The 27,268-nt window shown below is 46.3% G+C and overlaps 1 protein-coding gene across 1 annotated transcript; it reads left to right on the top strand.

Moving 5' to 3' along the window:
• Window positions 1-7,259: 7,259 nt before the first annotated feature.
• T265_07900 (hypothetical protein) lies at window positions 7,260-21,721 on the top strand (the record flags this gene model as incomplete). Its single annotated transcript, XM_009173557.1, has 7 exons — window positions 7,260-7,285; window positions 11,428-11,980; window positions 14,389-14,587; window positions 16,911-17,292; window positions 17,698-18,009; window positions 18,264-18,410; window positions 21,506-21,721. The coding sequence occupies 6 exons, from the start codon at window positions 11,959-11,961 to the stop codon at window positions 21,719-21,721; spliced, it is 1,278 nt and encodes a 425-aa protein (XP_009171821.1).
• Window positions 21,722-27,268: the final 5,547 nt, after the last annotated feature.

Raw genomic sequence — 27,268 nt, 5'->3', positions numbered from 1 at the left:
TGGGGATTAGTCACCTTCAGTCATGGAAATTTCGTATTCTAATTCTTCTTTGGACAGTTGACTGAAGATAACGTTCCGTTAGACAGTGAGTGCTGTCTTCAAAGGCTGCATTGAATGGGACCGGATAAACATTACTTGAAGGTATCTGGCCTGATCTTTTATCTGGTATTTCAAGTCGGCCTCCTTCGAAAGGAATAAATGGGACGAATTTTTGAAGCATTGTTTAAATAACCGTTGCTTTACTATGAAGACTTGATAGTATCCATTGGTATAAGGTGTGGGTGCTTCCGGTGAGAGATGCCTCCGCTACCCCATGAGCATTCTCTGCCCAAAACTCTTGACTCTTTAAACTTTGCTGTTTAACGGCTTAGAGCGGTCCATCATAGTCAATGTCTGATGGGGCATATTTCCATATATCAACCGGAACTCTGTTTAGTCGCCACTTGGCCTTAAAGAAAAGGCTAGAACAACGACATCGGACGTAACTATCGTAGCGCATTTAACATTTTTCGATTCTTCATGCTATGGCCAAAACCTACCCAATGTTTAGAAATAATAATAATAATATTTATTCCCAAATAGTAGAGGGCATACCGTCAAGCACGATTATAGTATTACAGTCGGAATAAGGACAAGACTGATGGGGGCTGCGATTAATGGGAATTTCCTGAAAAATGGACGGTGACGTAAACAGTGGTCATTGGGGAAGTGGACTTCATTACAGCTGAGGTGGCATGTGTAGGGACCCAAAATTACAAGGGCTCTTCATCTCCCATGGAGAATATGTCAGATGACACAAGATCTGATCGTTGTGATTTAAAAGTGGCGGGCAAAAACAATACGAGTGAGTGTATAACAAAAAGCTTCCAGCCTGGAACGTGACAAAAAACAATAAAAAGCTTCAAATGCAGGAAGTGTTGAGCCAGAATAATGGATCTGGAGAGGCAGCAGCACTGCCATGATATGGCCGGCCAATTTGAACTACAGCACAAAACCGTCATTAAGGCTTCATGGCATTTGGCTGTTGGGTGTACAGCCACGGAAAGCGTATGTGTGGATGGTGATGTGGGGTAGTATGGACAAATGGTGTGTGTGTGTGTGTGCAGTGACACCTGAGTGACTCGCTATTGTTGCTGCTGGAGCAGGGTCAGGTGGAAAAGTTACTTGGGCGAACGAGTTCATTCAAACTGTACGAAAATTGACTGACTTGGTGAGGAGTACGAACAAAAGTCGCCGAGATCTTTACACTCGGCAGAAAGGTTCAACGGATTTCAGTTAACGCCTCTCGGTGGTGGCTGGTGACGAATGAGGACTGAATGTGGTTGCCCGAAATGAAACATTTGGGCGAGAGGACGCGGTCAAAGTTGGAGGTGGAAATTTCGGGCGTGCTATCAAACTGGGTATCACAGTGCCGTACCGTCACTGCACTGAAATACTTCGGTTTTTAGACAGCCCCGTGACGGACGTCGTGATTGAGGAAGTTAGGCTGAGATGTGTAGTCCCGTGATCCGTGGGATGTTGTGCGTTTTCCGGGGGATTTCCCAGGGTGAGCGAAACCAATGTAATATCGCTCGTTGTATTTGTTTTGTTGTTTTCTTCCTTTCAGGTCTGGGATTCCTTCGTTCGTAATGCACAGATCAGGTGGAGTGGACAACGGCATAACGGGTCACCCATAGCGCGTGTTACCACGGGTCGATGCTCGGGAAGAGGATGAAATGGGGATGAGATCGTAAGTTCTGTAGAGTTACAGGGGTCTTTAGACAGGATATAGACCTCTAATAGGGGAAAAACGAACTTCTACCACAGTTGTGGCGGTGACACCAGTTGGTTAAACAGGGCAGGATAAGGATGGATTTGCACTCAGTAGTGTAGTCATCATAGTCAAGCTAAGATTGCCGGTATGACTATTCTACCTGAGACAGGGCAGTTCACTGTATGTAGGCCAAGAGGCAGCGTGGTGAGGGTAACCAAACACGCAACGACTGGCGGGGGGGTGTAAATTCTGAGATGGTGAAATAGATTTCCTGGAGGTTATTAGTGAGTTGGACGATACTAGGACAACCGAGGATGGAAGATGTAAGTGAGATTGCCACTAGTCTCCGGAGCACTACTATCAGCTTTAATCAATGAGTGGTGCATGAAGAAGACTTCCGATGCCAGGCCGATAGTGGAGAGTCTGGAGTCTCACTGTACGTCTGTGTTGTACGTTTCCACTGCTGGGAGCAGCAAGTTAGTGTGCCTTTTTGCTCGGTAGACGAGGTGGGTTTTGGTGCGGTGTAGCCTCGATATTGACGAAGGCAGCTACAGCTATGCACGTCGACGTAGGCCACGGACACTTCAGAGTTTCTTCCGGCTATCCCAGGTATATTGTTTTATTTACATACTTTTGGACAGGCGAAAAGCCAGTTTTTCTTGTTATTGTTATTGTTTATGGCATCGCCAAATAACTCAACCGAGGCGAGGTCAACGCCAGCAGCAACACTCAGAAGACGGCAGTACTCTTTTTTTCATTTGCCGAATTTGAAAGGCCAGGCTCAGAACCATGGCGATGGGCGATGCACCCGTGCTACTGAAGGGGTGGTGAATGTACGAACGCACCATGGTGCAACGTAACTGAGCGACAATCCCTGAAGGGCGTACCCATCCACCACACGAGGTTCTCATCCCTCGTGCACGCTGCCAGATCTACAAGGTGGAAATCCATCCAAGCTACCGGTTTTTTCCGGCCGAGGGGGAAGCAAGGCCAGTAAGATCAGTTCAGCCAGTTGGAACAAGCAAATGGCAAACAGACGCTAGTAGAGGCAAGTGGCGAAGGAGGCAGTGAAATGACAGTTGTCGATGAGAGAGTGGGGACGGAATGGTGGTATTCAGGGCGTGCACTATGGCTAAACGTCGACTGAGCGTTGGTGTGAGGTAACATGGCGGGCAAAACGTACCGCGATGTTGTGTGTGAGTGTTTAGTGAGCTGTGGAGCAAATCACCACATGGATTTGATGTATATACATCGGCTATAGTAGCGAGAAAAAGCTGACATGGGTTTCGTCTTTGTCAGTTAGAGCTGAGCCAACAGCGCCAGTCACTAGACAGAGCTGGTAGAGTAATCCATGGTAGGGATTTTACGAGAACGATGTATAAGTTGGTCGGGAAAAAATAAACAGCCAGGCCAATAACGCAACATACTTAGATCAAGCAACCCTTTAAGTTCTACAGTGGCTTGAAGTAAGGAAGATCTGGTAGCTGGATCTTTCGCTTGCCTACTAACTTTATCGTCGCTGTACTCAAATGTGCGCTGGACTCAATCCATGTAGGGGTTGGGGAGTAGTTGGGTTTTAAGTAGGACGGTAGCAGTTTCACAGGTAGGGTATTTGTCCGCGGACTGAGGAAAAGTATGGTGACACGGGATGTTTCGCAGCTGTTTATGAAGGCTGTTACAGATGCGAGCGTAGTAAACTAGAAAGAAGCAATGGCGTATGCCTGTACGCAGGTGGGACACCGAAAGGTTGCAGGAGTTACGGAATCGGCGGCGAGGACGTGTGTCTACCTTTGGAATAGCATCTGCTATAAAAGGCATTTTTGGGAAGCAAGCGGCGTAGGAGAGTTAGATTCATCTTAAACCGTCTAAGCTATGCTGGCTCGAGGCCTGGGTTTCACAGCGGGAGCGGTGGGAGAGAGGGTCTGATTGAGGGAACAGATTTTCCGTCAATGAGCGTTGGACGCTTTCAATTGCGAGTCTGCAACTTTGGGTGTACAGAGAGGAGAACACGGGACAGAATCCCACGATTGGTCGTACGCATTGCTTAAAGATTGCAACCGTCGTGTCTGGAAGGGGGCAGCAGCGCAGTATTAAAAATCTGAGCCCGCGTGCACGGGCAAGCTGGTACTGCAGCTGGTGGGAAAAGTTAAACGCGCAGGAGTATCTGAGGCCAAGATCTTTGATATCCGTGGAATGAGTGATAGGATTTCCATTCATTAATAAAGCATCAGGCGAGAGGGAGCAGCGGGAGGAAGCTATGCAGGATTTCGTGGAGGATAAGCTTAGGCCGGAGTCGTTTGACCAGCGAGTCAGCGAGTCCAAGCCTTGATTAATCTGGTGAAACGTATGGGCTCGTGCAGACGGGGGAAATGTGTACGCAATTTTTATATCGTGCGCGAAGAGGAAGACTTTAACATCGGATATGACACCGAAGATGCCGTTGATGTACAGTAAGAAGAGGATGGGGCCTGAAACACTTCTTTGGATGACTCCACTTTTGATCGTAGTGGGGATGATTCTACGTCTCCAATTTGTGTTGTCTGAGTCCTGTCAGATAGGTAGGAGGCGAACCAATGAAGTAAGGTTCCACGGATGTCAACGGTACTAAGTTTATGCAGTGGGGATGCATCGGGGACCTGGTCAAAGGTTTTTTTGAATATCCAGGTAAACTGTTACAGTGCAGTATCCAGCGTCGTAGGCAGCTGTGGTGGTCTCGAAGAAGTGAATATGGCAGCCGCCAACGGATCTTTGAGACAGGAAACCATACCAATGAGCATGAGAGTGATCCAAACCTATTTTTCACGGATAACCATCGAGAGGTGGTAAGCGGACCGTAGGACAAACCGCTACAGCAATGTGAACCTCAAATTGTGGTTGAGGCGTATGTTAAGACAAAACAGAGGTAGACGAAATTAGTAAGGCAGGACAGAACGCGGGTGCACACTACAACTTATGCTGTCCCCACCTAATATCAGCAGATATCAAAATCAAAACAATCAGACGGGGCATATCGCCAGCGCACAAGCTCCACTGAAACACTTTACATAACTGGACTTTTATTCTCTCTCCGTTGGGCGGGCCTGGCAATACCATCATCTACTGGGAAATCTGGTATTGCTGTCCCTCCAAGTAATCACTGTCCTGAATTTCACGGTCAGGCTTTTGAGGTGCGATTTTGGTCTGTGGTCGTCCCGCCCGGATTTATGCGACTTGGCAGCATCTCAGCTCACATGCATTATAAACGACGCCATCTTATCCACGGATTGACGAAAGCAGATGGCCTCTGATACCTTTCTCTTTTTGCCTTTTCCGCTTTCCGCGACCCGTCCTCTGACGGTCCGTCCACCGTAGCGCTTAGATGTTAGCTCATGTGTCAAACAACCATGGAGGTAACTAATTGCACCACACAACTCCATCACTTTCGCTGCGAGCTTAGGGTGTTTTGCCCCACTCAATCTTGTTACTTTGTCCACGAACTTTTCCTGCCCAACAGAAACCCGAATGTAGGGTTCAAGTAGTATAACTCAGCTGATGACAACTTCTCCGGCTAAACACCATCTACCGCAAACTTCATGCTCGTCTCCAGCAGGCTAAATTGTTGTGTTGATATCGGAATGGCTGACACCTTCCAGTCCAACGCCTTCCGCTTTATTGGATGGCCGAGGCCAGTTGCGTCTATGCGTTATTCTATCCGGTTCCAGGAGTAGTCACTGTTGAATCTAACTTGACCTTATAATAATTCCCCCATTCATTTGCTTACTCCACCTATGTACTTTTGATCTCCAGTTATTTCGCTTATTCGTGCCGGCCACACACGTTGCTTCAGGGGCTGTCCTTTCCGACACTTGTGTATTGACATGTGTGTCTGTGTGTAAATGTGCGCTGCTAACCTGCTTACCCCTGTGCGTTCATGTCCCGTTTGCTGAGCCTGCTTTGACTTGTTTTTCCATGGGTTCCGCGTGATCACACGTCCAATGAGAATCACGAGAACGTCGTCAGAAGGAACGACCGCAACCCACGCTGCTGAGCCATCATCCCGCTCACCGTTGTTTGTGTGCGGACGTTGACACTGTACTGTGCCGGTCAGTGACACACCTGTAAACTTGTTGACACCACGAACGTGAACAATTGAGGTTTGTTGTACACATTTGCTTACCCTTGCGTAAATAGTACCTTGGAATCACGAACGCGATTGTACCTTTTGATATTCGGGATTGTCGAACCTACGCGTCACTCAAAGTTCCGTATCGGCAACCCCAACAGTCACACCGGGTGAGCTAATGATGACCCACACTGTGGTTTAGCCAACGAACAAAGTCACTGCGGCATTGATTCTGAGACGCATTTTATTGAGAGATGACTACCTCATCCAAGCTTTGCATAGACCCAGGAATCATCGTCATTTTAAAGGCGAGAACTTTGACGAGAGGTTCTTTGGCAGTTTTTGGCTTCGGTACCATTAACACCGTTGCGACACATAGCATCTTCCTACAATGAAATTCCTGGAACCAAAATGTGTTGCCAAGTACTTGGCAGACTATCATTCCACTTGATAAGTGTTCACTTGAACAATGCATTTCCACTGAATTTCCAGAGTAACACTTTCGACAGCTAAAAAGCCTAACGAGGTCAAATTTTTGCTCTACTATCAAGACACGATGTGCAATGCCCTGGCGGTGGCCCCTTCTGAAGACAACAATGGTAACTGAATACGGCACGCAGACGCTTCGTGCGACGTTGAAAACTTAGCGTACGGCGCTTCCGTGCAGATAAATCCTAACCAACGAATCTCTGGACAGCCACCATCATCACTCCATACAAGACCGTGTAGACCGTCGGACAAAGAAGTGGACTGTAAGGTCAAGTGCTACCGTTTGCACTGGCCAATGGACAAGGTTTATTTGAGATAACAAAACTTGACGATTTGACTAAACGGTCTGACACACGAGGCAGTGAGGGGATGTGAGATATCGCTGAAGCCATTCCATCAACATGTGTCCTAGAACTTCGTCTTTCTAGGCAGGAGGCAGTGGGGTTGGCCTTGGAGACCTTCTCCGGGACTGATTACTCGATAACGTCCTACTTTCTGATGGGAACCAACCGAGCCCGAGCACACAGGGGCTATGATAGTGCAGTCTTACTCCCAATGAAGCTGGGCATAACTTTGAGGATCTGTGATAACAGCAAAGACTCAACTAGGTTCCCGGCCTTAACGTTCCAACCTAGCTTTTTCCAGGAAAGAACTGTCAAAGGTACACAACGTGTATCAAACGCCCAAAGTAGGTCGACTGCAAAAGTACAAATAATCGCATTTAATATTAATACGACTCGCATAAGGAAACAACACTTCAGAGATTCTGACGCCTTCAGGACGCGGCATTGTCAACCATTTTCCAGAGGATACTGAATCCTGGAAGGCTGTTCGGTCCATAGTTTGCTTAGCCATCAGTGCTTGCCTTTATGTTGGGCCGGCAAGTGTCCCATTCCTCTGGCCAATCGCGTGCTGGTTGAGGCTTTTGGTCTTGGCAGCACGTAAGTACGGGTTATATACGGTGTCCGCCAGTTTAATTGATTTATTCGTAAGTATTGGTGATGTACAACCTTACTTATCGGGCTGCGGCTCATAAAATATCTCCCTTTTTACCATTCACAAAAATCGTCATGGACACCTGCCTTCGGAAAATCACTGTTCCCTGGTGCTTCTAAAGCTTACATAGCGTACATACTACACAGGTTAAGATGCGGGATTCTGCTTGATAACAGAACCAGGCAGTTTGGTCTTTGAATGACTTTGGAATTATTGATTTATACGCCGGTGTATATGATCGATATGATCTGATATAGTGGACACTTTGCTTCTGTGCTGACCAAAGTCATTCAACATAACGCTTGGAATCAGCATGTCACCGCACCCACTAGATACCGCGCAGGTCAACTGCCATCCCTGCTGGATTTGGATGTCACCAAAGAAAGACTCTTCGTTGATCAAATGTTAATTAAAGCTCCACTGAAACCCAGTGACCAGTGAGTTGACGTTTGATTTCCTCTGCCGTTATAAAGAGGTCTGGAACCACACACAGACTTCGAACTTTTGCCGTGCAGAATTCCCAGAAATGAGTAGCTCCCTTGAGCAATCAAAACGGGCCAGCTCCAGTGAAGGAGTTATAGAAAACAGCTGTCCGGAAAATTCGTGAGACTGACGCGATATTCGGACGTGGGGCCGGATGGGATGTCGTCTTTTGGGGAAAAAGCACTATATATTCTTCCAAGAGGTACCTGCAAGTGACACAGATGGCGAGCTTTCTTTTCGTAAAGTGCGGAACTGCTGTAAATAAAAAAAATCCATCAGCGGAATGCGCGAAAACAAGCCACGGTACTAGATCTCATCCGAAGAACATAAATATACCATTTAAGTACATGCGACTCCGCTGGAGAAACAAGCCAACCGCCTTCTCTTTCAGAAACTGGGAAGTCAAAACTGACCCAGTTGTGCTGTTTGTGGTCTACAGAGGGCGAGATGGCCCAAGTAGCTAGGGGTCGAATTTGCGTACCGGAAGGTCCGTGGTTCGAACCCGACCTCTGCCTCTCGGCTTCCCCTGTCTACGCTTGGGCAACCTGACAGTGTCCCATCCCTCTTGGAACCTCCGGGTGGCATGGTAGTTAGGCACCGATGGGCTGCTACAGCTGAACTAAAGAGGACACTATGCAGGACTGTATTCTGCCCCAGGGACCTCGTCATATCCAATCTTGTCAAGACGTAACCATGAGCTGCCTCTAACCAACATGCTCTTCTCTAGGAAGGACATTCGCCAAATCTTGCACAAGATAACCCCCTTCAGGGCATTGGGTCCAGACGAGATCCATCCAAGGATTCTGAGGAAAGCGTCGCCAATACTCGCAAAGCATTTCCACCTGGTGTTTTGCCGGTCGTTCCCTCTACTTGAAAGGAAGCGATTGTCACGCCGATTTACAAAACTGATGACTGACCATCACATGACAGCTACAGGCCTATTAGTCTCATTAGCATACCGTGCAAGGTGACAGAACGCACTCTAAAGCAGGTCACCTCAAATCACCTCACCAACAACAACTTGATATCCCCGGTGCAGCACATACCTCCCAAACTGTTCTGCGTAACGAGCGTGTCCGTATTCATGGACAGCTCAATCCATGAACGGAGGTCCCCTATAGGACGCCACACTTTCCGGCTTCTCAAAAGCATTTGATTGAGTTTACCACATTCTTCCGCTCCACAAAATCAAGTTCAAGTGATTCGTGAAGGAATTCCACGCTGAATTTGAGCGTTCCTATTAAACAGAAGATTCCGAGTGAGAGTAGGTTTGACCTACCCTTCTCCATCGCCAGTCTCCATCGGAGTTCCTCTAGGCTCCGTTTTGGGACCACTTCTGTTTCTAAGCTACGTCATCGACCTCCCAGGTGTTCTTTCAAATACATGTCTACTTTTTGCGGACGAGTTCCAATACCAGTGCCCTTCAAATGGTTGTACACTAACTGGAGCCTTCCCCTTAATGACCAAAAGTGCGTCCTTATGTCATTTGGAGTTGACTCGTCGAACGCCTTTGCGGTGCATAGTGAGAAGACATTACAAGGATAGATATAAAAAAGAATTCAGGTATCTGACTCTCCAAACATGTCTTTCTCACTGCACCATGAAAAGTCGGCCCAAAAAGCATCCGCCCTTCTACGGATGATTCGGCGAACCTTCCTCCGTATTACTTGCATGGACTTCCGGTCACGGGTTTACGGGAGATGCAGTTTTCTCACATTCTCACATGCTCAGAAGCATGTGAATATAGGGACCGGATTATGTTTACAAGCTTGTGGGGTATATTCTGTTGAGCTGGTTGACGGTACTGACCGATCAAGAAAATTAAATGACCCTTGAAACCAAGGAATACCAAGATTGTGGATCGTTTATACACACGACACGTGACTGAGTGTAAAGATGTGGTCGACGCTGCATCTACCCGGTTGAAATCCCGCGTTGTTCTCACGGTTCAAGTAATCGCGTGCCGTCAAAAAGGCACAGAATCAGTGACGCCAGAAGCCCTGTTGACCGGGAGTCAAACTAACACTTCTGTGGTTACCGCATCCACTGCGAGCACCCTCTTTGAAAATGAGCACTATTATTGACTCCTCTCAGTTATCTGGGACAGTTTCTTTCGACCAGGTAGGCCTGAATAAGGGTGAGATGGCTCGGTGGTTAGAGCTCTCGTGCTTCCTTCGAGTTGAATGGCAGCTAGGCACCGAAAGCGTGTTACAGCTGAACGATTATTGGATCTTTTTTTATCAGCCCTTTTTCTTCATAATAAGGCTTTCATATAAATCATGGTTGTAGGGCAGTGAAGCATTGGTGTTGAACACTGATATCATGCTGTCGATTATTATTATTATTATTCGCCGCCACCCTTTAATACAACACGTGAAAGGTCGTCAAGGCCAGGAGCACAATGATGCTTGAGTAGAGATATACACTTGGACACTTCTGAAGCTAAGGGGTAGGTTCCATTTTCACAGTCCACCCTTCTGTCGAAGGTCGGCGGCTTGGATTGATGGTGGTAGGTGGCCAACTGAGTTGTTTTGTGAGGTATTGTGCTCAGCTGTTCAAATGTTTTTTGCTGATATCAGGGAACCATTCTTGCCGCTAGTGGTTTCACTGTCAGAAGGCCTTCGAGGCCTTCGTCGTAAGACGTGTCTCTGGTGGTGTCAGAGCTGCAGTCGGTTGGGTGCGTAAGAAGACACGACAAGCAAACATCGATTAACTTCCCGCTTGTGAGACCCCTTAACAGACGTTGCCAGACAAACTGCACACAGGCGAATATCAACAGGTATCCAGTCAAGCGAAGATCATTCCGCCCGGTGACTCAGGATGATACCAACCCCCGCACACCCTGCCGCAGCAGCCTCTGCATCACCAGAGGTGCGCAGCCGGAAGTGAATAGAGTGTACTGGGCGGTTAGCTCAATCCATCTTGAATTCTTGTTTCTGCCAGTGCCAAGCGAGTCCCGTGTGAAAGCAAGAGCAGTTCGTTATCCTGTCAGAGTGCCGACGTTGAAGGCGTCGGGACTTGAGGATCGGTTTCGAGACCCTTGAGGATGCCGGCACCGGATGGCGCGCAGATGTTGCTTGCAAAACCGATGGAGGACGAACGAAGTCATCTGTCCCAACTGCTGGGCATATAACGAGGGATACCAATGGGGTGGGGACAAGGGGAGGAAAAAGTATGCGAAAGAAGGGAGGCGTCAGCAACAGCCTGTTTTCGCTCACCCGCCCTGCTGTATGCAGCGGGTAAGGTAACCCTTTTTGTTGACCCACGGGGCGGCCGATGTATGCAGTTCGTGGTTGCCCCTACTGCGAGAGATCGCGTATTTCTCTTAGCTTCTAAATCTTCAAGCCACCCGTATGAAGTTTTTGCCACCCGTTGCCAAACCAAACTCCACCTCATTCTTTGGTCTTTGGGAACGTTTACCACCCTTTATGTGTCCTTATGCTTCCGAACTTTTCAAAATAGGGTAATTTTTCTCTCAGTTGCACAGCAGTTATGCGCTGATAGGTCGCCACAGCTAAAACACTATGCTTACAGAAGTATAACGTGGCTAGGCACGCTAGGTTTTACCATGTAGCTTATATGGTTCTCTGTCATCTTTACTCAGGTATCTTCGGCTTGAAATGAACGCATGCCCATGCGACTTGGCTTACTTCTTGGCCAGATTTAATCCGACTTGATGCAAACCAGAGACTTGAAATGCATGTAAAGCAATCACGTCCTTTATTTTGGCTGTGCGTCTCATGTACAACATTCGGACTTCTATGTAGCTTTTTCGCTTTGATCCTTCCGTATTGGTACGCAAGATTCCCGCAGTCGAAAAATCGATTTTTGAGCTTGGGTCTGTGGGAAATATGTTTGGAGAAGTTTATGCCTGATGATTTGGGCAATGCCATGTACGATGGCTGCTTCTCACTGTACGACTGGCATGTAAAACCATTGTGGCCTATAATCTGGCGGAGTAAGTTTAATTCTTGTTGGGCCATGTCATTTATTTTATATCTACATAGCTTGGTTTGTAGTTTGCCAGGCCTTTGCCACGTGCAGTTTCATTGCAATCCTCTTGGCAGAAGTGACCCTCGTCGCACAAGCATGTCGTTTGACCTCGCATCGTGGACCTCGTGCGGTCCTTTTTGTGATGATTGTATGCGGTATCTCTTGTAAGTTTATTTCTGCCACCGTCGTACAACTCGTTTCGTTTACTTTGGGATAATACCAGTTATAATCTCGTGGACCGTCGAAAGAAATGTCTGATAGTTCGCATGCTTGCTCAGTCGCTAATATATTATTCAAATATGCATTTGTCGGGTGAGTTTCTCATCACCTGCTTGGTCCTTTAACCTACAGTTCGTCACCTTACTAGCTATAAGGCATGTTTTGGCATAGGACTTTTGGGTGTCAATGGACACAGTATGGCTCGGGAGTTAAGGTGGGGGATGATAACCGAGAGGTTTGTGGGTTAGAGCCCCCACCCTCTTCATTGCTATGTGGAGTAGAGGCACACCTGTTCAGTTCTCGACCCACTCAGATTGTGTGACTCATTTAGACACGTAGTTTGCATCTTTCGCTGATTGAGACATTTTAGTGGTATTGTGCTGGTCACGTCCTGTATCCTTGTATCAATACTCCCCTCAACGGAAATCGTCTTCGGACCTGGTCCAAACGGTTTCTTTATGGGAGAGGATTCGTCCAAACAATTAGTTTTTTATAACAACTGAGTGGAGCTCGAGTCATTTACTCAAATTTCCATTTGAATGTGAACTCCTCGAATGAAGGGTAAGTGACGCAATATCCTAAGGGAGAGCTAACACCTGCCTTCCAGCCACTAGTGGCCGGACGGTTTCTTGCCCAACCACTGACCAGAAAGTCGCGGGTTCAAAACTGAGTTTCGTGGGATTCGCACTGCTGGTGCCGATTAAGGATGACGCAGCTGTACGGTGCTCGGCTTTTCACCACAGATTGATCTTACTGATAGGATGAAATCTTAACAGAAAATAACCCGATCTCCACCAATGTATTGAATGGTATCGGCAATTTGCACCGGACATAACCAATAGAAATAATCGTGGCTTTTGCGCATCCTTATCCACCCTAACCTAACAGCAATCAGTGGCCATGCCAAACATCCTATTCCGAAAAGAGCTGGTCCTTATTGTGAATTGCTGCCGAAATTTACCCGTTTCTTTTTTCGGGGGAGGGTCACTTGGTATTTGCTTGTCGATCCAGTAGCAACGTTAGTGGAACCAGGACGAAGTGTGCTCTTTAGATTTGGAATTCTTAATTAGTGGTAACGAATTTGGGAGGAGGAGACCGCCCTGTCTGCTTGTTTGTATGGCTGTGTATGTTTTATATATGCTGATTCGTCAGTCTGTGATATCTGCTGCTGATCCGCTCCAGTGCCTAGTGTCGGAGAGAAAAGACTCACGGAAGGGAACGCAATAGCTATATTCCGAACAAGCAAGTGCGAGAGCGCGAGCAAAAGTTACAACGGCCCCACGCTATTTAAAGGGGACTTTCTGACACTGATCCAGGCTGTCTGATAGGCGTTAGTGAACACCCATTAACATCGATCGTGCCTCTGTGAAAAGCCTGAACGCTGGTCACATTCGGTCGTGCTTCTTTTGCGAGCAAGAACACTCATCAGGTTTTGCCGAATTGATTGAATGATTGACTGGCCTGGATGCTTGCCGGCTTTCCAGTTGAGTTTTTGGTGGAGCAGTAGGTTCCGGGCGTTCTGAAGTTGCTTTCAGGAATCTGACCTTCCTGATAGTATGCTTGATGCGTGATATTCAGTGTAATGAGTCGTATGCGAATTTTGTTTTCACCGCGTCAGTACTCTTGAACGTCATAACGTGCAAAACAAGCGGGCTGTACTGTGCTCGCATTGCCCACGAACAATGGATGTAAGCAGAGTAGAAGGAGAGTAGAATGAGTACTGCTGTAATAAGCTGAATATGGGAACCGTAAAAGCTTGTTCTTATTCTCGATCGTTCCAACCGCTACAGGATGCGCATGCATATTGAAGCTTCTTGCCCCCAGTCGCTCTAACATGCTAATGTACAGTTGATTTAAAAAAAAATGTATTTCGGTTTTGCTGTATCATTAACCGTAACAACGTTTACGAAACAAACACGATTACAAGAAATGGACTGCTGGGGATTCCTGGGGACTTTATTGGTTTACTGTAACAACAATTCTGCCGTGTGATCATATTGCACGGATGGAACTATTTGGTATTCTGAACAAGCGAAAATTAAATTTCAGTGTGTCCCGTGCTTCTCCCTTTCCTACCACTGCCGTATGTTATTCGTCCTACCAACTGTAAGTCAGCTTCCTTGCCGTCATTTTGCTCTCGTTTATCTTTCGGTCATGAAGCTTTGAAACACGTCAAGCGAAAATTTCATTACAGTGGGTCCCGTGCTTCTCCCTTTCCTACCACTGCCGTATGTTATTCGTCCTACCAACTGTAAGTCAGCTTCCTTGCCGTCATTATGCTCTCGTTTATCTTTCGGTCATGAAGCTTTGAAACACGCCACCATGTTCCCTTCTCTGTTCATCTACAAATTAGGCTTGTGCATTCTCATCAGTCTCATCACAATGGGTGTCGGCGTGGACGACGAGAGCAAACGGGTGCCTGTGTTGGAGCGCAACTGGTTGCAAGGCCTAGATCAGTGTACTTTGTCGTGGTCCTATGGTTTAACCGCTGTGTCGTTCCCGGGCTGTTTCCTGACTCTAGTTGTCCTGTGCTGGTTTGTTTACCCAAAGCGGTGAGTGTGTTCGGGATGGTCTGGTCCGTTCATCGTCGTATTTTATGGCTAAATGCTTCATGTAAGTTTTTTCACAGCACTTCTTTTTTTGGAGGGGGATCGGGTTGAGGTTGGAAGGAGGGGTGTTAGCATTTAATAACACGGGATAAGTATGGAGCTCATCTCGTGCTTACTAGGGTACTTGCAGCTGTTGAGTAACGATCTCACCTGGGCATCATCGCAGCTTATCTTGTCTAGAAAATCGTCCGATACTTGTCGAGTAGTACACTGAACTGGGTTCCATTTGTAAACTTCACCCTTCAAAAAGTGATCAAATCATGTTGAAAGACTGATCCTTTGTTAGAATTCAGAATAAGTTCGTATCTTACAATCCCTGCTTGTTGTTTGAAGCTCACTCCTTTTCAAATCACATAAGCTAGTGCCAACTGGTTCAAGTAACGAATTCTCATGGCCTGGTGTTATCTTCTTGATCCGGGACATACAGGATAATTCACAATTTGCCGAACTAACCTGTGTGGGCCACAGCATTCTCATCTGCTCATTGTCTTGTGCGTTATTTCCATCTCCAGCTTCATCAAGGTGCGCTAGAAGCAACCACTACCGAATCACAAACCCTTCGTATGCTATGTCACACCCATTCCTTGCAAAAACAATTCATCGCAGAAGTCAAGTGCATCACAGCACAAAGTTTTGTAGCTTGAATTCCAGAGACCAGAATCAACATTCTGTCCAAGTGACTGACACCCGTCTCCTTCTTGAGCCTCTTACTCAAAAGTAAGACCGGCGAGGCAGAGGGCAAAACCGATGACTCAGTGGTCTGAACTGTTCACCTGGCTCAACCGTTGGGCGATCGGAGTGTGCATTTTAGGGTCGATCTTTTCTGACTCGTCCTTCCTCGGAGGAAGGCAGCATCGCTGCTTCGATGAATATGGACATGCTGGTCGCCTTAATAACTTCGCACTTCTATCGCAGAGGACAGTATAACTTTCCCAGATCGCTTTGTACTACGATTAATCGCAGTACTAGGTCTTGCTGCTCTTGGCCTGACTGATTCCGTTTGACCTTCCTGGCCTGGTTGCACATCGTGGAATGAAGTTCCAACCAGTGTAAACCGGGAATCACTGCAGCACCTAAGCCTGACCACCACGTCAAGATGACAGCTTTAGGTCAATATCATGAACTAAATGCTGGCTTTCCGACTGCTCTTGTCTAGCCTTGGGCGACGCGGTAGTTGCGCAGCCTTCGTGCCTCTTTCGAATTGTTTGGTCGCTATACATCGATGGTGTGCGAACGATTTGGCACTCCCAGACCACCCAACTGCATTTATTTGGGACACATCACCTAACGCCTAGCACGGGTTTGGGTTGAAACTTTTTTGTTTATCAAATCTTTCGTAAGCACAGGGGAGCTGGGATGCGAAGGCGCTTAAGCGTTGCGTCATAGATGTCATATATCGACATTTCTACTACTTCAGTGGCTCCCGGGTGACTTTTTGGGACGCAGATGGGTTGTTCCTAATCCCACCTTACCATAGCAGTAGGCGGGCGTTGTACCATCCATTTGGTTTTATGCCAAACAACACCACATGCTTGTAGAGAACTACGCTGTTCAGTGAGCTGGGATTCTTGGACGACTGTTTTTGCAGCCTCTCACACCATTAGTTTAGGGTACTACCCTGTGCCTCGGGTTTGAAGGTGGTTCCCGTCGGTCTGTTCGAATACATCCAGCTACATCTCGAATACCGCATCAGAGGCTCGGACGGTGTCGACAGTTTAGCCGAGCGCAGAGGAGAATAAAAATAGTGTGGATCCTTTGCAGTAGTGTCTGCAAGGAGCCGGTGAGAGTTCTCGGATTTCGTATCAATTAAGGACGTGCGTTTTCCATTCCTGTCACGGGTGGTTTTTGTCGACTTTTGTGGACACTACCCAACGGCTTCTTATTTCCGGTACGACGTTTGAGACCTGGAATTCCTCATGGAGTTTCGTTTCAACCTCTCAATCACCGTGCTTAAAAATCAGCATGCTGTTTGTAAGCGTCCCCATTACTGACATGCCTGAAATGCCCGACACGCATTTTTCACTGCCTTTATCACCCATCTTGCATTCTTGTCCCGGCGAAACTTGGCGAGCCTGTGTACCTTCCGTTTTAGTCGCCGTCGGATGATACTGTCAAGATGCCCACAATCTCTGCTGCCTCGTCGTAATCTTCGCACTACTTTTTTATCCAAACATGATGGGACATGAGTGTTCTTTGTTTGTTTTGTGATTCGGTTGAGAGACAAAATACTAATCAAGACAATTGATGATCTATTTCACCCTTCTAGGTCTACCACGGGACTCCTTTCCGTAGCCGCCTGGGAGTGGCCTACAGTCAACGATTGGACATGTCGCTACCATCTTAATGACCTGCGCACGTCTGGTAGTCGCTCATATTCCAATCCTTCCCGTTCCATGGCGTCTTCGGGTGAGGAACGCACCCGGTCTGGTGTTAGCGAACCGGAACCAGCCGCACGACCTACCCTTACTTTTCGCCAACCTTTGGTCTCTGCGACACCATCGGTTTCCCATTCACGATCACATCATCCGGGCCGTACAGAGTATCGTTACATCCAGACAGCACCAACGTCTGCTTTAACGGGTGATATGTTATCTCCCAATGTTGGAAAATTGAGCAGCTACGATCCACGGTCACCAGACACGGTTTCCGTAAGTCACTGATCAGTTTCCATCTGTCAGGCCATCCATAATGACTAGTAGTCCCGTCCATAGTATTTTCTCTTTAATCTTCTCAGCGTTACTCTCATCTGGTTGGTCGAATGTTGAGATGAAGCACCGAACTGTACCAGTACAGTGTGAGTGTTCCATTTCAATAAACTTAGGATGTGAGTGATCAGTCGCCACTCACTGAAAATTCCGTTTTTTCCATAAAAATGCGTTCAAAGTTGCGATGGAGCACCAGTGCATTTGAAGTGTCTCTAGCCAGCTCAGATTTTCCCTTTTTTATCTCAAGGTTGGGCCTGGCTAGGTTAAAATGACTATTTTGATAGTTTCTTAGCTTTACACCCTTTGTTCTTCAAATTCACTTTTACCTATTCCTCAAATCCATCACAGCTTTTGTCCTATGAGCAACCACCTCCCGTCGGACGGTTGCAAAGTCCTTCAAACACTGTGGAAGAACAGTCATCCATTCGAACTGAAGATTCCAACACTAGGACCTTCCTACCCACGAGCCGTTCGTATCGAAATGGGATACCAGTGCAGGAGGACATTGGTGATTGGCGTAGGCTACCAAGTCCTCATCATTCTAGTGTGGCTACGGAAACCCTTCACGGCTCTGCCGCTGTGATGCCTTCGCCGGGACAGCAGCCAAAGTTTATGTCATCACACAGTGCTCTGGATACTTCGATTTGGACCGTGAATTCGGTAGGTTTCGTTTGCTATTTTGCTGTCCCCATTCGGTCCGCCGTGGATTTTCCCTCTTTCTCAATTAACTGGATTCATGACCAGGCTGGGAACTAATGAGTATTGGATTCTAAGGATTTACATTGGACGCAATCCGTTTAGAACGAAACCAGGTTTTTTCGACTCGTTCGTTTGCTTCCCCGTATTTTCATGTCAGCATCCTGTTCGGGTTGCATCCTTCCGTTCTTCGACTCGAAGCTGAAATGAATCACTAGCTTTTTTCGTCCTATTCACCCCAAAAGTCCACAATTCAAGCTGCTCGCCCCATGAGGCGAACCGGTGATTCGGGCGAGAAAGCCTCCAAGAAGAAATCCAAACGGCTGGATACCTCAACATCGCCTAGCAAAAGAAAAGTTGAAGATGTAAGTTGTTTCTTCTAGTGACGCCCGTCATTTTCATGCACCTGGTTTACAATGGTGATCATGAGTTTTTGGTCATCCGAGTAGCCTCATACACTCATAACAGTTATTGAACCACAAATTACTGTCTCTCTCCCTCTAAGTATCTGGTTACCCTCAGGCGTGTCCCTTGGTTTGTTCGCTTTATCGAAGCTGTTTATCGATTGAATTCATATAGGTACTTGGTCTTTGATTCGTTCTCTGAGCTGGGGAGTAACTGAAAATGCTTGGTTACCCGTCGAGGTGACATCATGAATACGTTGTGAGTGGAGATGCGCTGTTTGTGGAAGTGTCTGGAATCACCTGAGAGTATTAAGCGTCCAGTTATCAATTAGGGTTGATACCCTCCCCCCATACAGCTTCTGCCTCATTTGATTCGCACGCGCAAACCTTGAATTTCTCTCGTAAATGTCGTTGTTTCATATTACAGCCTTCAGCGACTACTCAAACACACCCCCCTGTGCAGGTACGTTTTATTTAGTCCTTCTAAAACGTGTTTATTATTTGATGTTTTTCACACTGATTTCATGACATGCTCTCATTCAGAACATCGTAGCTGCTATCTCGACTGATAAACTCAAGCGTTCTCAACCATCAGTATAGAAATCCATGATAAAAGTCCTCGTGACTCTGTAGCATTGCATTCTGCAGGCTATGGATTTCGGAAGATTTATTGTTAATCAGTTGACGAGAATTTCACTGCGCTCGAACCGACGTATATAAACATCTGACGGCTCCGCAGTATCTTTTGGAAGCTGACAGACCTGCTTTCATACACTACCGAAGCGCACTCAGGCGCGTTATTACCACTACGATCATTCCCTCTGATTCACCCATCTGATTCCATCAGATTTGTGCAGTTCTGGATAGGCCGCAATGCTTTTCCGGAATAATAGAAGAGGGAATAGTGGTTTGACGGCGTCACATTCCACCCACTCCGGGGTTTTGAACTATAATTCTTACGACATTGTTCTGCGCATCAAAACATCCACCTATTTCCCGGACCACTAGTCCCAAGTACGAGCATTGTCACCATTCTACTAGCGAAATTACTTGCATTCGTAGAGCATAAAGCGTTAGCTGTATTTGAGTTAACTCCTTTTCCGTATATTCCACCCATTTTATTCATTCCAGGCTGCAAGGCGAATGCGTCGAAATCCATAACTGGATACAGCAAGTTACTCCCACAGATACATATCATTAACCCATTGGTTTTTCCGTATCAGTTACGTTGGATGGCTAGTGAACAACAGCTACACGTTTCGAAACAAACAGATGAACACCATCATACCTATATGTTTTCCGCATTTTCTATCTTCACTTCATTGCATCTGTTTGTTTTCACTTTCCGGTAGACTTTTATACCGAAGTTTTATTGGGATTAATCACCTTTCTGATTATGATAATTCCTGATAAACACTCCCGTCTTAATGCGTGTCGTTTTTTCGGGTGACGCGAATGCCTCACTACTCAGTTTAGTTGGGGGGAGTTTTCGATTGTTTTTCGCAAGTTTGCTTATTCGAGTGCCTCTCTCTCTCGGGATTCTGTCGGTGCGGCGCTACTCATGCGTGCTGAAAATAAAGTGAAACGGCTTTCTCTGTACCACTGATGGCTTTTGAAATACGAAGGACGTAAAAAAATCGTTCAACTGTATCACTCTTTCGGTGCCTAACTGTACTGCCACACGAAGGTTGCACGAGGGATGCCCAAGCCTTAACAGGAGAAGTCGAGTTCGAAACATGGACCTTCCGGACAGTAAATTCGCGCTCTTGAATTGAGATGGGGAACTAGTTGATTGTTCGTCAACATGAGGAATTTAGCTTGTTTTGCTGTCACCTTTCTGTTACAAAGTCCCGACTGGGACTCAAACCCATCGTCTGGGGCATGGGAGTCAAGAATTATCAATGATTTTGGTCATGCTGACGAACATGGTCTGTGATAAACTTACGTGTGTTTGAAGTGACCTCTCGTCTACACTTGTCATTATGTGTAATTTCATGGACTACTCGAGCTTAACTAAATGATGAAGACGAAATGGAGCCTCTATCGCGCAATTAGTATATCAATAAACAAGGCATTTGGGTTGCATGCTCATATGAATTCCTCTATTTCATTCTGACATTTATGATGGACCACAGGCTGAAGCGGCGGGTGAGGTGTCCGTAATTCGCGCGTGAAAAGATCGCTCGTGTCCTTCTTTGACTCGTTTCAGGGTTATCCGGCGAATCTTTAGGAGTTACTGATGTGCTGCTCGAAACTCTGCCTGACTCTAGAGTTTCGGGGATCGAATTGCCCCTGGGACGTTCCCTCACGGACACAGAGTTTGCAGACGATATTGCTATCCTTGGTTTGGACCCTTCAGACAATCAGACCTTTTAAAATAACTTAGGTAATTATGCCACGCGGTTTGTTATTCGCTTCACCTCTGAAAAGTGTAAAATGCTGCTACAAGACTAAGTGGGGTAAAACACAAACCTCATACTGACGAGACATTCGACGCGGTAGGTACATTTTACCTGGGCAGTTTTGTAGATTCTGGTGGACTACCTGAAGATGAGGTTTCTTGGATCGGGAAGCCCAGGACAGCTTAACATCAGTCTGTCTCTGAACGGCAGAGCTTGTACTGTGGAAGTGTGATCCATAGATAAGATAATAATAAGCGTTCAGCTGTAGCACCCTTCCGGTGCCTAGCTGCCATGCCACCCGAAGGAAGCACGAGGGCTGGGATACTGCCAGGTTGCCCCAGCCTAGACAGGGGAAGTCGAGTGGCGGAGGTCGGATTCGAACCACGGACCTTCCGGTCAGTAGATTCGCACTCTAACCACTTGGGCCATCTCGCCCCAATGTGATCCATACCACTTTACAGATCAAAATCGTGGCCTGTACACTCGGGGACATACGAAGGATGTCAGTGTTTGACCGCCCGTATCTCCAAATTGTTGATTGGATCTAATGAGAACATCTGGTTAGCACTGCTGAGGTACGCCAGATGGTTTTTGGCAGGAGGAACACTACCGTGATGTATTAACTACTCACGCTTCGTAAGTTACGTTATTTAGGATGTGTACTCTGGATGTCAGAAGACAGAGGTATTAGACAAATTTGTTTACCTGGGCAGTTGTATCAGTCCCGGTGGTGTCGCCAGAGATGATGTTTTCATCCGGATTGGGAAGGCCAGAGCAGCTTTGGTGAACCTGCGTCACCTGTGGCGTAGGCGTGACATTAGCTCCTCCGTCGAGGGTCGGGTTTACAATGCTGCGGTGCGCTCCAATTAACTGTATGGATCAGATACCTGGCCGCTGCGCGCTGAGGACGTCAAAAGTCTTTCAGTGTCCGACAATCGATGTCTTCGGAGCATTACCTGAGTGTGGTGTAAGCACTGGATAGGCAATATCGAAGTACGTCTAATGGTATTCGGAGGAAATAACTCACTTCCAGCAGATGAAGTGATCACTACGTAGGTTGCACTGGTTTGGCCACATGCTGCGTACGCCAGTCGACCGACTTCCTTTGAGAGTTCTTTTCGCACAACCACGTGAAGGGTGGAAACGAGCCGGAGGCGGTCAATGACTTGGAAGCAAAGTATAAAACTCATTACGAACAAACTCAACTCCGCTGGTCATTGCCGTCTTCCCGGATCGGGACCTCGAGACGGGCCACATCAATGATTAGGGACATTGCCAGATATGGCCCAGTTGCGTCTCAGTGGCGCTCGTGCATCCAAGCTATTGCCTACAATCCATAGCTCCCTTCCCAACTCCTCGATTTGTCAGTCCACCGACAATGCTGTATTTACGCACCAACTTATCAGCTTCCGCCTCCAATGCGTAGCTACCTACCCCACCTCCTCCATTCATCGGTGAACGAACCTGTGGCAGCTATAACCACTGTAAGACAAGTACGCGGTTCTCACAGCTGATGATGATTATGCAGGTTGCTTCGATATCTACGTTAAGCTCTAAGAAGTCGAAAGATATTTCCACTGATTACCATACCTTTCCGTGATTTGTCCTGTACAATTTGGCCTGAGATTCAAGTGGAGGTTACTCCGAAGCGATTTGATCGGTCGTTGACTACTTCCTCATCCCTGTGAGGTCGTCTTTTTTGTAGAGTAGTATGTTTACACTAATTTGTTTTGACAAATCGATTAGTTGTGAAAAGCCACAACTGATATTTCATGTCTCGGTATCTTATAGTACAAGTAGTCTTTGCGGAAAATTTCTTTCTTCTTTCGCATTGGCGCTGACTCACTTGCCAAAGCAGTGATAACATGTGGGATGTCTCACGGAAATGTCTATGGCAGAAACTTCCCCCATACGACACATCTAGTTTTCCTTTGATCATGGTGAATCGATCGAAACCGATGTAAACTAAGTTGTACACACCCATAACGGTAACCATGGTTACGCGAACCAACACTACGAGTGTCTACACACTATGGAAACAACGAAATCACTAGTAAGGTGGGCTGGAAGAATAGCATTTCGCACAGTCACCTGGAAAATCTTATGTGCTGTTGATTAGTTATCCAATGAAAACGAGTGAAAAGCTACATTTGTTTGATGTGTGCGAACCTACGGACTCAACTGGAAGCAAACTGACAAAAGACGGCTTCATTGAGATTTAGGAATAAACTATTTCTGTTTGTAAACACGACGAAGAATCCCCTAGGGGAAAATAAGTCCTTGTGATTGGGTATCAATGAGAACCGGGTTCCTTAGCATACTCTTCTTGAGTTGAATATACATTAGTAATTTCCTGATGACTAATTTGGAGGCCTGATGCTTAGAAACCGGATGTTGGATAATCTATGCTTTTCGAAATTTCATGGCAGTGCTACGAATGGTTTAGTATCTACCCAGGATTTCAACGAGACTTCCATTTCTGAGGCGAATTTTCAAGCATTCAGGAGGATGGTACCTGTCTATACCAATGCGGCAAGGGACTATTGATCTCAAACAAACAATATTATACTAAACGCATTTTGTCGGTCGAGAAATTCGAATAATGCTAGTCATCTGAGAGGTCCAGCAAGCTCACAACTAGAGCCTGTCCATTTTCAACAAGAGACGTGTCCGGCATGCGCATTCATGCTGCGTGTTTCGGACGACCAAATTCCTGTACGGTCTAGAACTCATATTGTTAAAGTGACGCATTAAAAGGACAATCTCGTATGTTGCCACTGACATGTGTAGGTCAGACTGCAGAAAATTCAAAGGGGATTGGGATAACTGTTCATATAAGAGTGGCGTTGGCATGATCTCGCTAAATGTTGCTGCTACTCACAAAACCATTCATCTACTCGTATAAATTGTAGCATTACTATCCCTAGTGATGTACGTGGGACTTACTAGTTGAAATAAAGCCTTTCAGAAATACAAAGGGTTGAAGGTGTGTGAGCCGCGTCATACGGACCACTCAGTGCCTAGTAAGCGGGCCTTAACCCAAGACCACGTCAATGAACTAGTTTCCTCAGTCTTTAACCGCCAGAAGCGATACATATAAATGTATTTTTAACTTTGTGTTTCAAACAACAGTTGACAGCGTGTACAAATGCGGGTCGATCGAACTTTCTGGTTGCAAGGCGCTGCTTGTTCCGCACAGATTCTGGCTGCTTAGTCAGCTGAATGTGTCAAACGGTGGCCATATCATAGTTCATTTGGAGCGATATTTATGAGTGTTGAGGTTCACGATACGTAACTTTGAGGGGCGATTAGGTTCGACAATCCAGGACATCAAAAGAAAGAATCAGAGTCGAATGTTCACGGTACTATTCTGAGAAAGGTAAGCAGAATTACACAGCAAGCCTCAGTTGTCCATATTCTTGGCGTCACAATGTGCACAAGTCTGTTACTGAGCAGCACAATGGAGTGTCGTGTTCCGTACGCCAAAGAACGGTTGGCGTAATGTTAGTTCTATAGTGTGGTTTGCGATCATGCCTTCTGACGACAGTATTGGGATTCTGATTAACGGTGCGATTGCACGGAAATCATCACAGGCTCAGCAAGCGAGGCACAAACACCCACTTCGGAATACCCAGATATTCACCCGAACACTAGGTTAGCATTGACCTAATGATTTTGCGGGCCGAAGACCTCAGTCACTGCTCGCAAGCGTTGTTCTACACCAAACACAAATGGCTAAGAAACGCCAACAAGACTCATATTTCCCGGCCTGTTGCTAATGCTCACTTTACACTAGTATTTTGTGTGGTTGAATCGCGGAACCTGTATAGTACCTCCTTTCATAATTTCGACTTGCTTGAGCAAGTCAAACAGAGGCTGCAATCGAAAATGCGCTAGTGAATCTCTAGAGAATACTACGCCTGGTTAACCTGGTATTAGTCGAAACGAGTGTGTCCTCGGGTATGAGAAACCAGAGACAGCTGAGGCGAGGCAGTAACCAGCTTCTTAACAATGCAAATTAGGTTGTCCAGGCATTACCACACCCATTATGTACGTTATGCATCAGCTTCATCTGATGGTACCAGAGCACTGGTTGCGTATGTGGATGAGCGAACTTCGGTGACAACGAAAGTAGGTTTGGGAGAAGAAAAGCCCATAGGAGAGCAGGCAGACATTTGTATAGTTACTCACTGCACACGGAATGGGTCGCCTGTCTTATGAAAAGCGCTTCATCAAACCATATGGAGGTTAACAACAATGTGAAGTGATCTACATAAAGTCTACGTATGAACGTACGTATAATTTGTAATTTCAACTGCGTTGCCATACGTCGGTCAAGGTCCAGCTGTGGTTGCTGACATGTATGAACGTGACTCAATCACACACGTGCAGATGTCGAAGTCCTCAACCCATTGGATAAGTTGACTGATTCAAACTCAATGGTTGGTCATCGGTCTATCCGCTGAGCTGGACAATTTTACTGCAAACGCCTCGTCAACAAACAAGCTGATGGAACCGTGGGATAATGCATCTACATCGCGCAGTTATCCACTGACCATTTTTCCAATCAGCGGTGAACGAAACTAGCAAGTTAAACCAGAGTGAATCTGTGGACGATTTATGGCTGACAAACGGAACTGTAATGAACTTAACGTAGCCTGCTTGAGGACGGACGCACGAGAGGATAAAATCAAAGATAAATGTAGCCGTAATCTAGTCAGTCGAGTCTAAGAAATTTCTTCTTCAGAAAAAATCTACCCTTTGAGCATCCGGAAGGCACTTGAATTGTATCGAACCATATGCAAAAATTTCATTCCTATCGATAAGACGTCAACAAGGATTTCACATCGGAAAATGTCTAGAGATCACTCGAACAACGGCTGATACAGATAAAGAGAGAGTGAGAAAGACATATCTGGACATATCTGGATCAGACAAAATAATTTTATGCCAATAATTTCAACCAACACTTCACTGATATGGTTATTGATAGCTCCTAATAGCCCATAACCGGTTCTACCGTTCTTGTGGGTCGTCACGTAGGCACAGAACCCAAGCTTCCGTCAACTTCGTGTTCCGCTCAAACACCACACTTTAAGCAATTAGCTATACGTATCCTTTTGTGAAATAAACTGGTATTATGACGAGAGTCCTAGCTGACTCCGAATTCAGCTGGCATTCTGTTACTACCATGTTAATTCACCAGTAATGTGTTTCGCTGGTTGTGTACAATTTCATACTCAAGTGAAGCAATTTTGTCAGATACTCGAGGACTGTCCTTATCAGATGAGCTATGAGGCGGGCGAGATTGGTGTGAACTGGTGAAGAGTTCTCAGCAATCCGACCTTATGAGTAGCAAATCTAACGCGATGAAATGAATGTCGCACAGACTGCAATCTGAGACGATCCTTGTGCGGCACATACCGTTGATGAATATCACGACCTACAGGTTCACAACCTACAGGATTCATTTTAGTTGCGGTCAACACCGACTTGATTCACAAACGAATGTATTTAGTCTACTACTATCAAATTATTTTACCTCACCCTGAAAAAAAAACAATATGCACCTTTCACAAACCAGTTAGTCAGTTACCAAGAGGAGGAAAATAGCACAATGGCCATGCCTCACTGAACCGAAATCTCAAAGTTCACTTTATTGCCCTTGGCAGAAAAGCAATACTGTAGAAATCTCACGCTGGAGTAAGAAAGGTACCAATGCACAGGCAATAAAAATATGGGTTATAAACCAGCAACAACAAGCATCCTTCGAATAAATTTTCGAAGAGCGTGACTTCGTTTTAATGGGGAATCTCGAAGTGAAGTCCGCCTTTTGGTGGTTTCCGTTCTGACCAACATGGAACAAGCAGGCACCGTGATGCAGACGGCCAGCTGGCATGTAGACTATACAGTTTAACAAAGGCAACCCACGTGGTTGCCTTCTTCCTTCAGAAGCCACCTGACACCTAAGCATACGTATTCCGACTTTTCAATCGATCTGGACAACGCTTCAATGAGTCCCATTGATAAACTGAGAGTTTTCGTAGGTCTTCTGCGTGAACAGTCTGGTCGGTGAAACAGCGTGGGTTGTATTGCCCCAGAGTTTATCCTACTATCGACAGGTTAACTTACATCAGACCGGTGCCTGGCGTGTGTGAGTTTGGTGGACATAGCATTAGTCCTCTTGATCCGAAAATTAACTACTTACTTCGCTTGTCCACCGTGACTTAGGGAGTTATGTATCAAATACATTCACCTACCACATTCGTTGACTTCTTTGGAAATTTAAGGCTCTGAGTTGATTCGACCTGACCCTTCCGTATCAGTTTGCAGTTTGTACCTGTGAATTGCACACCAGTGCGTGAAGCAGAATCGCTTGAATTGTGTAAAAGAGCTGACCAAGAAGAAATATGCACT

The sequence above is a fragment of the Opisthorchis viverrini genome, assembly GCF_000715545.1.
Source record: "Opisthorchis viverrini unplaced genomic scaffold opera_v5_195, whole genome shotgun sequence".
Lineage (NCBI taxonomy): Eukaryota > Metazoa > Platyhelminthes > Trematoda > Opisthorchiida > Opisthorchiidae > Opisthorchis > Opisthorchis viverrini.
Note: the sequence above shows the minus strand (reverse complement) of the source record. Positions and strands in the feature narration are given on the sequence as shown.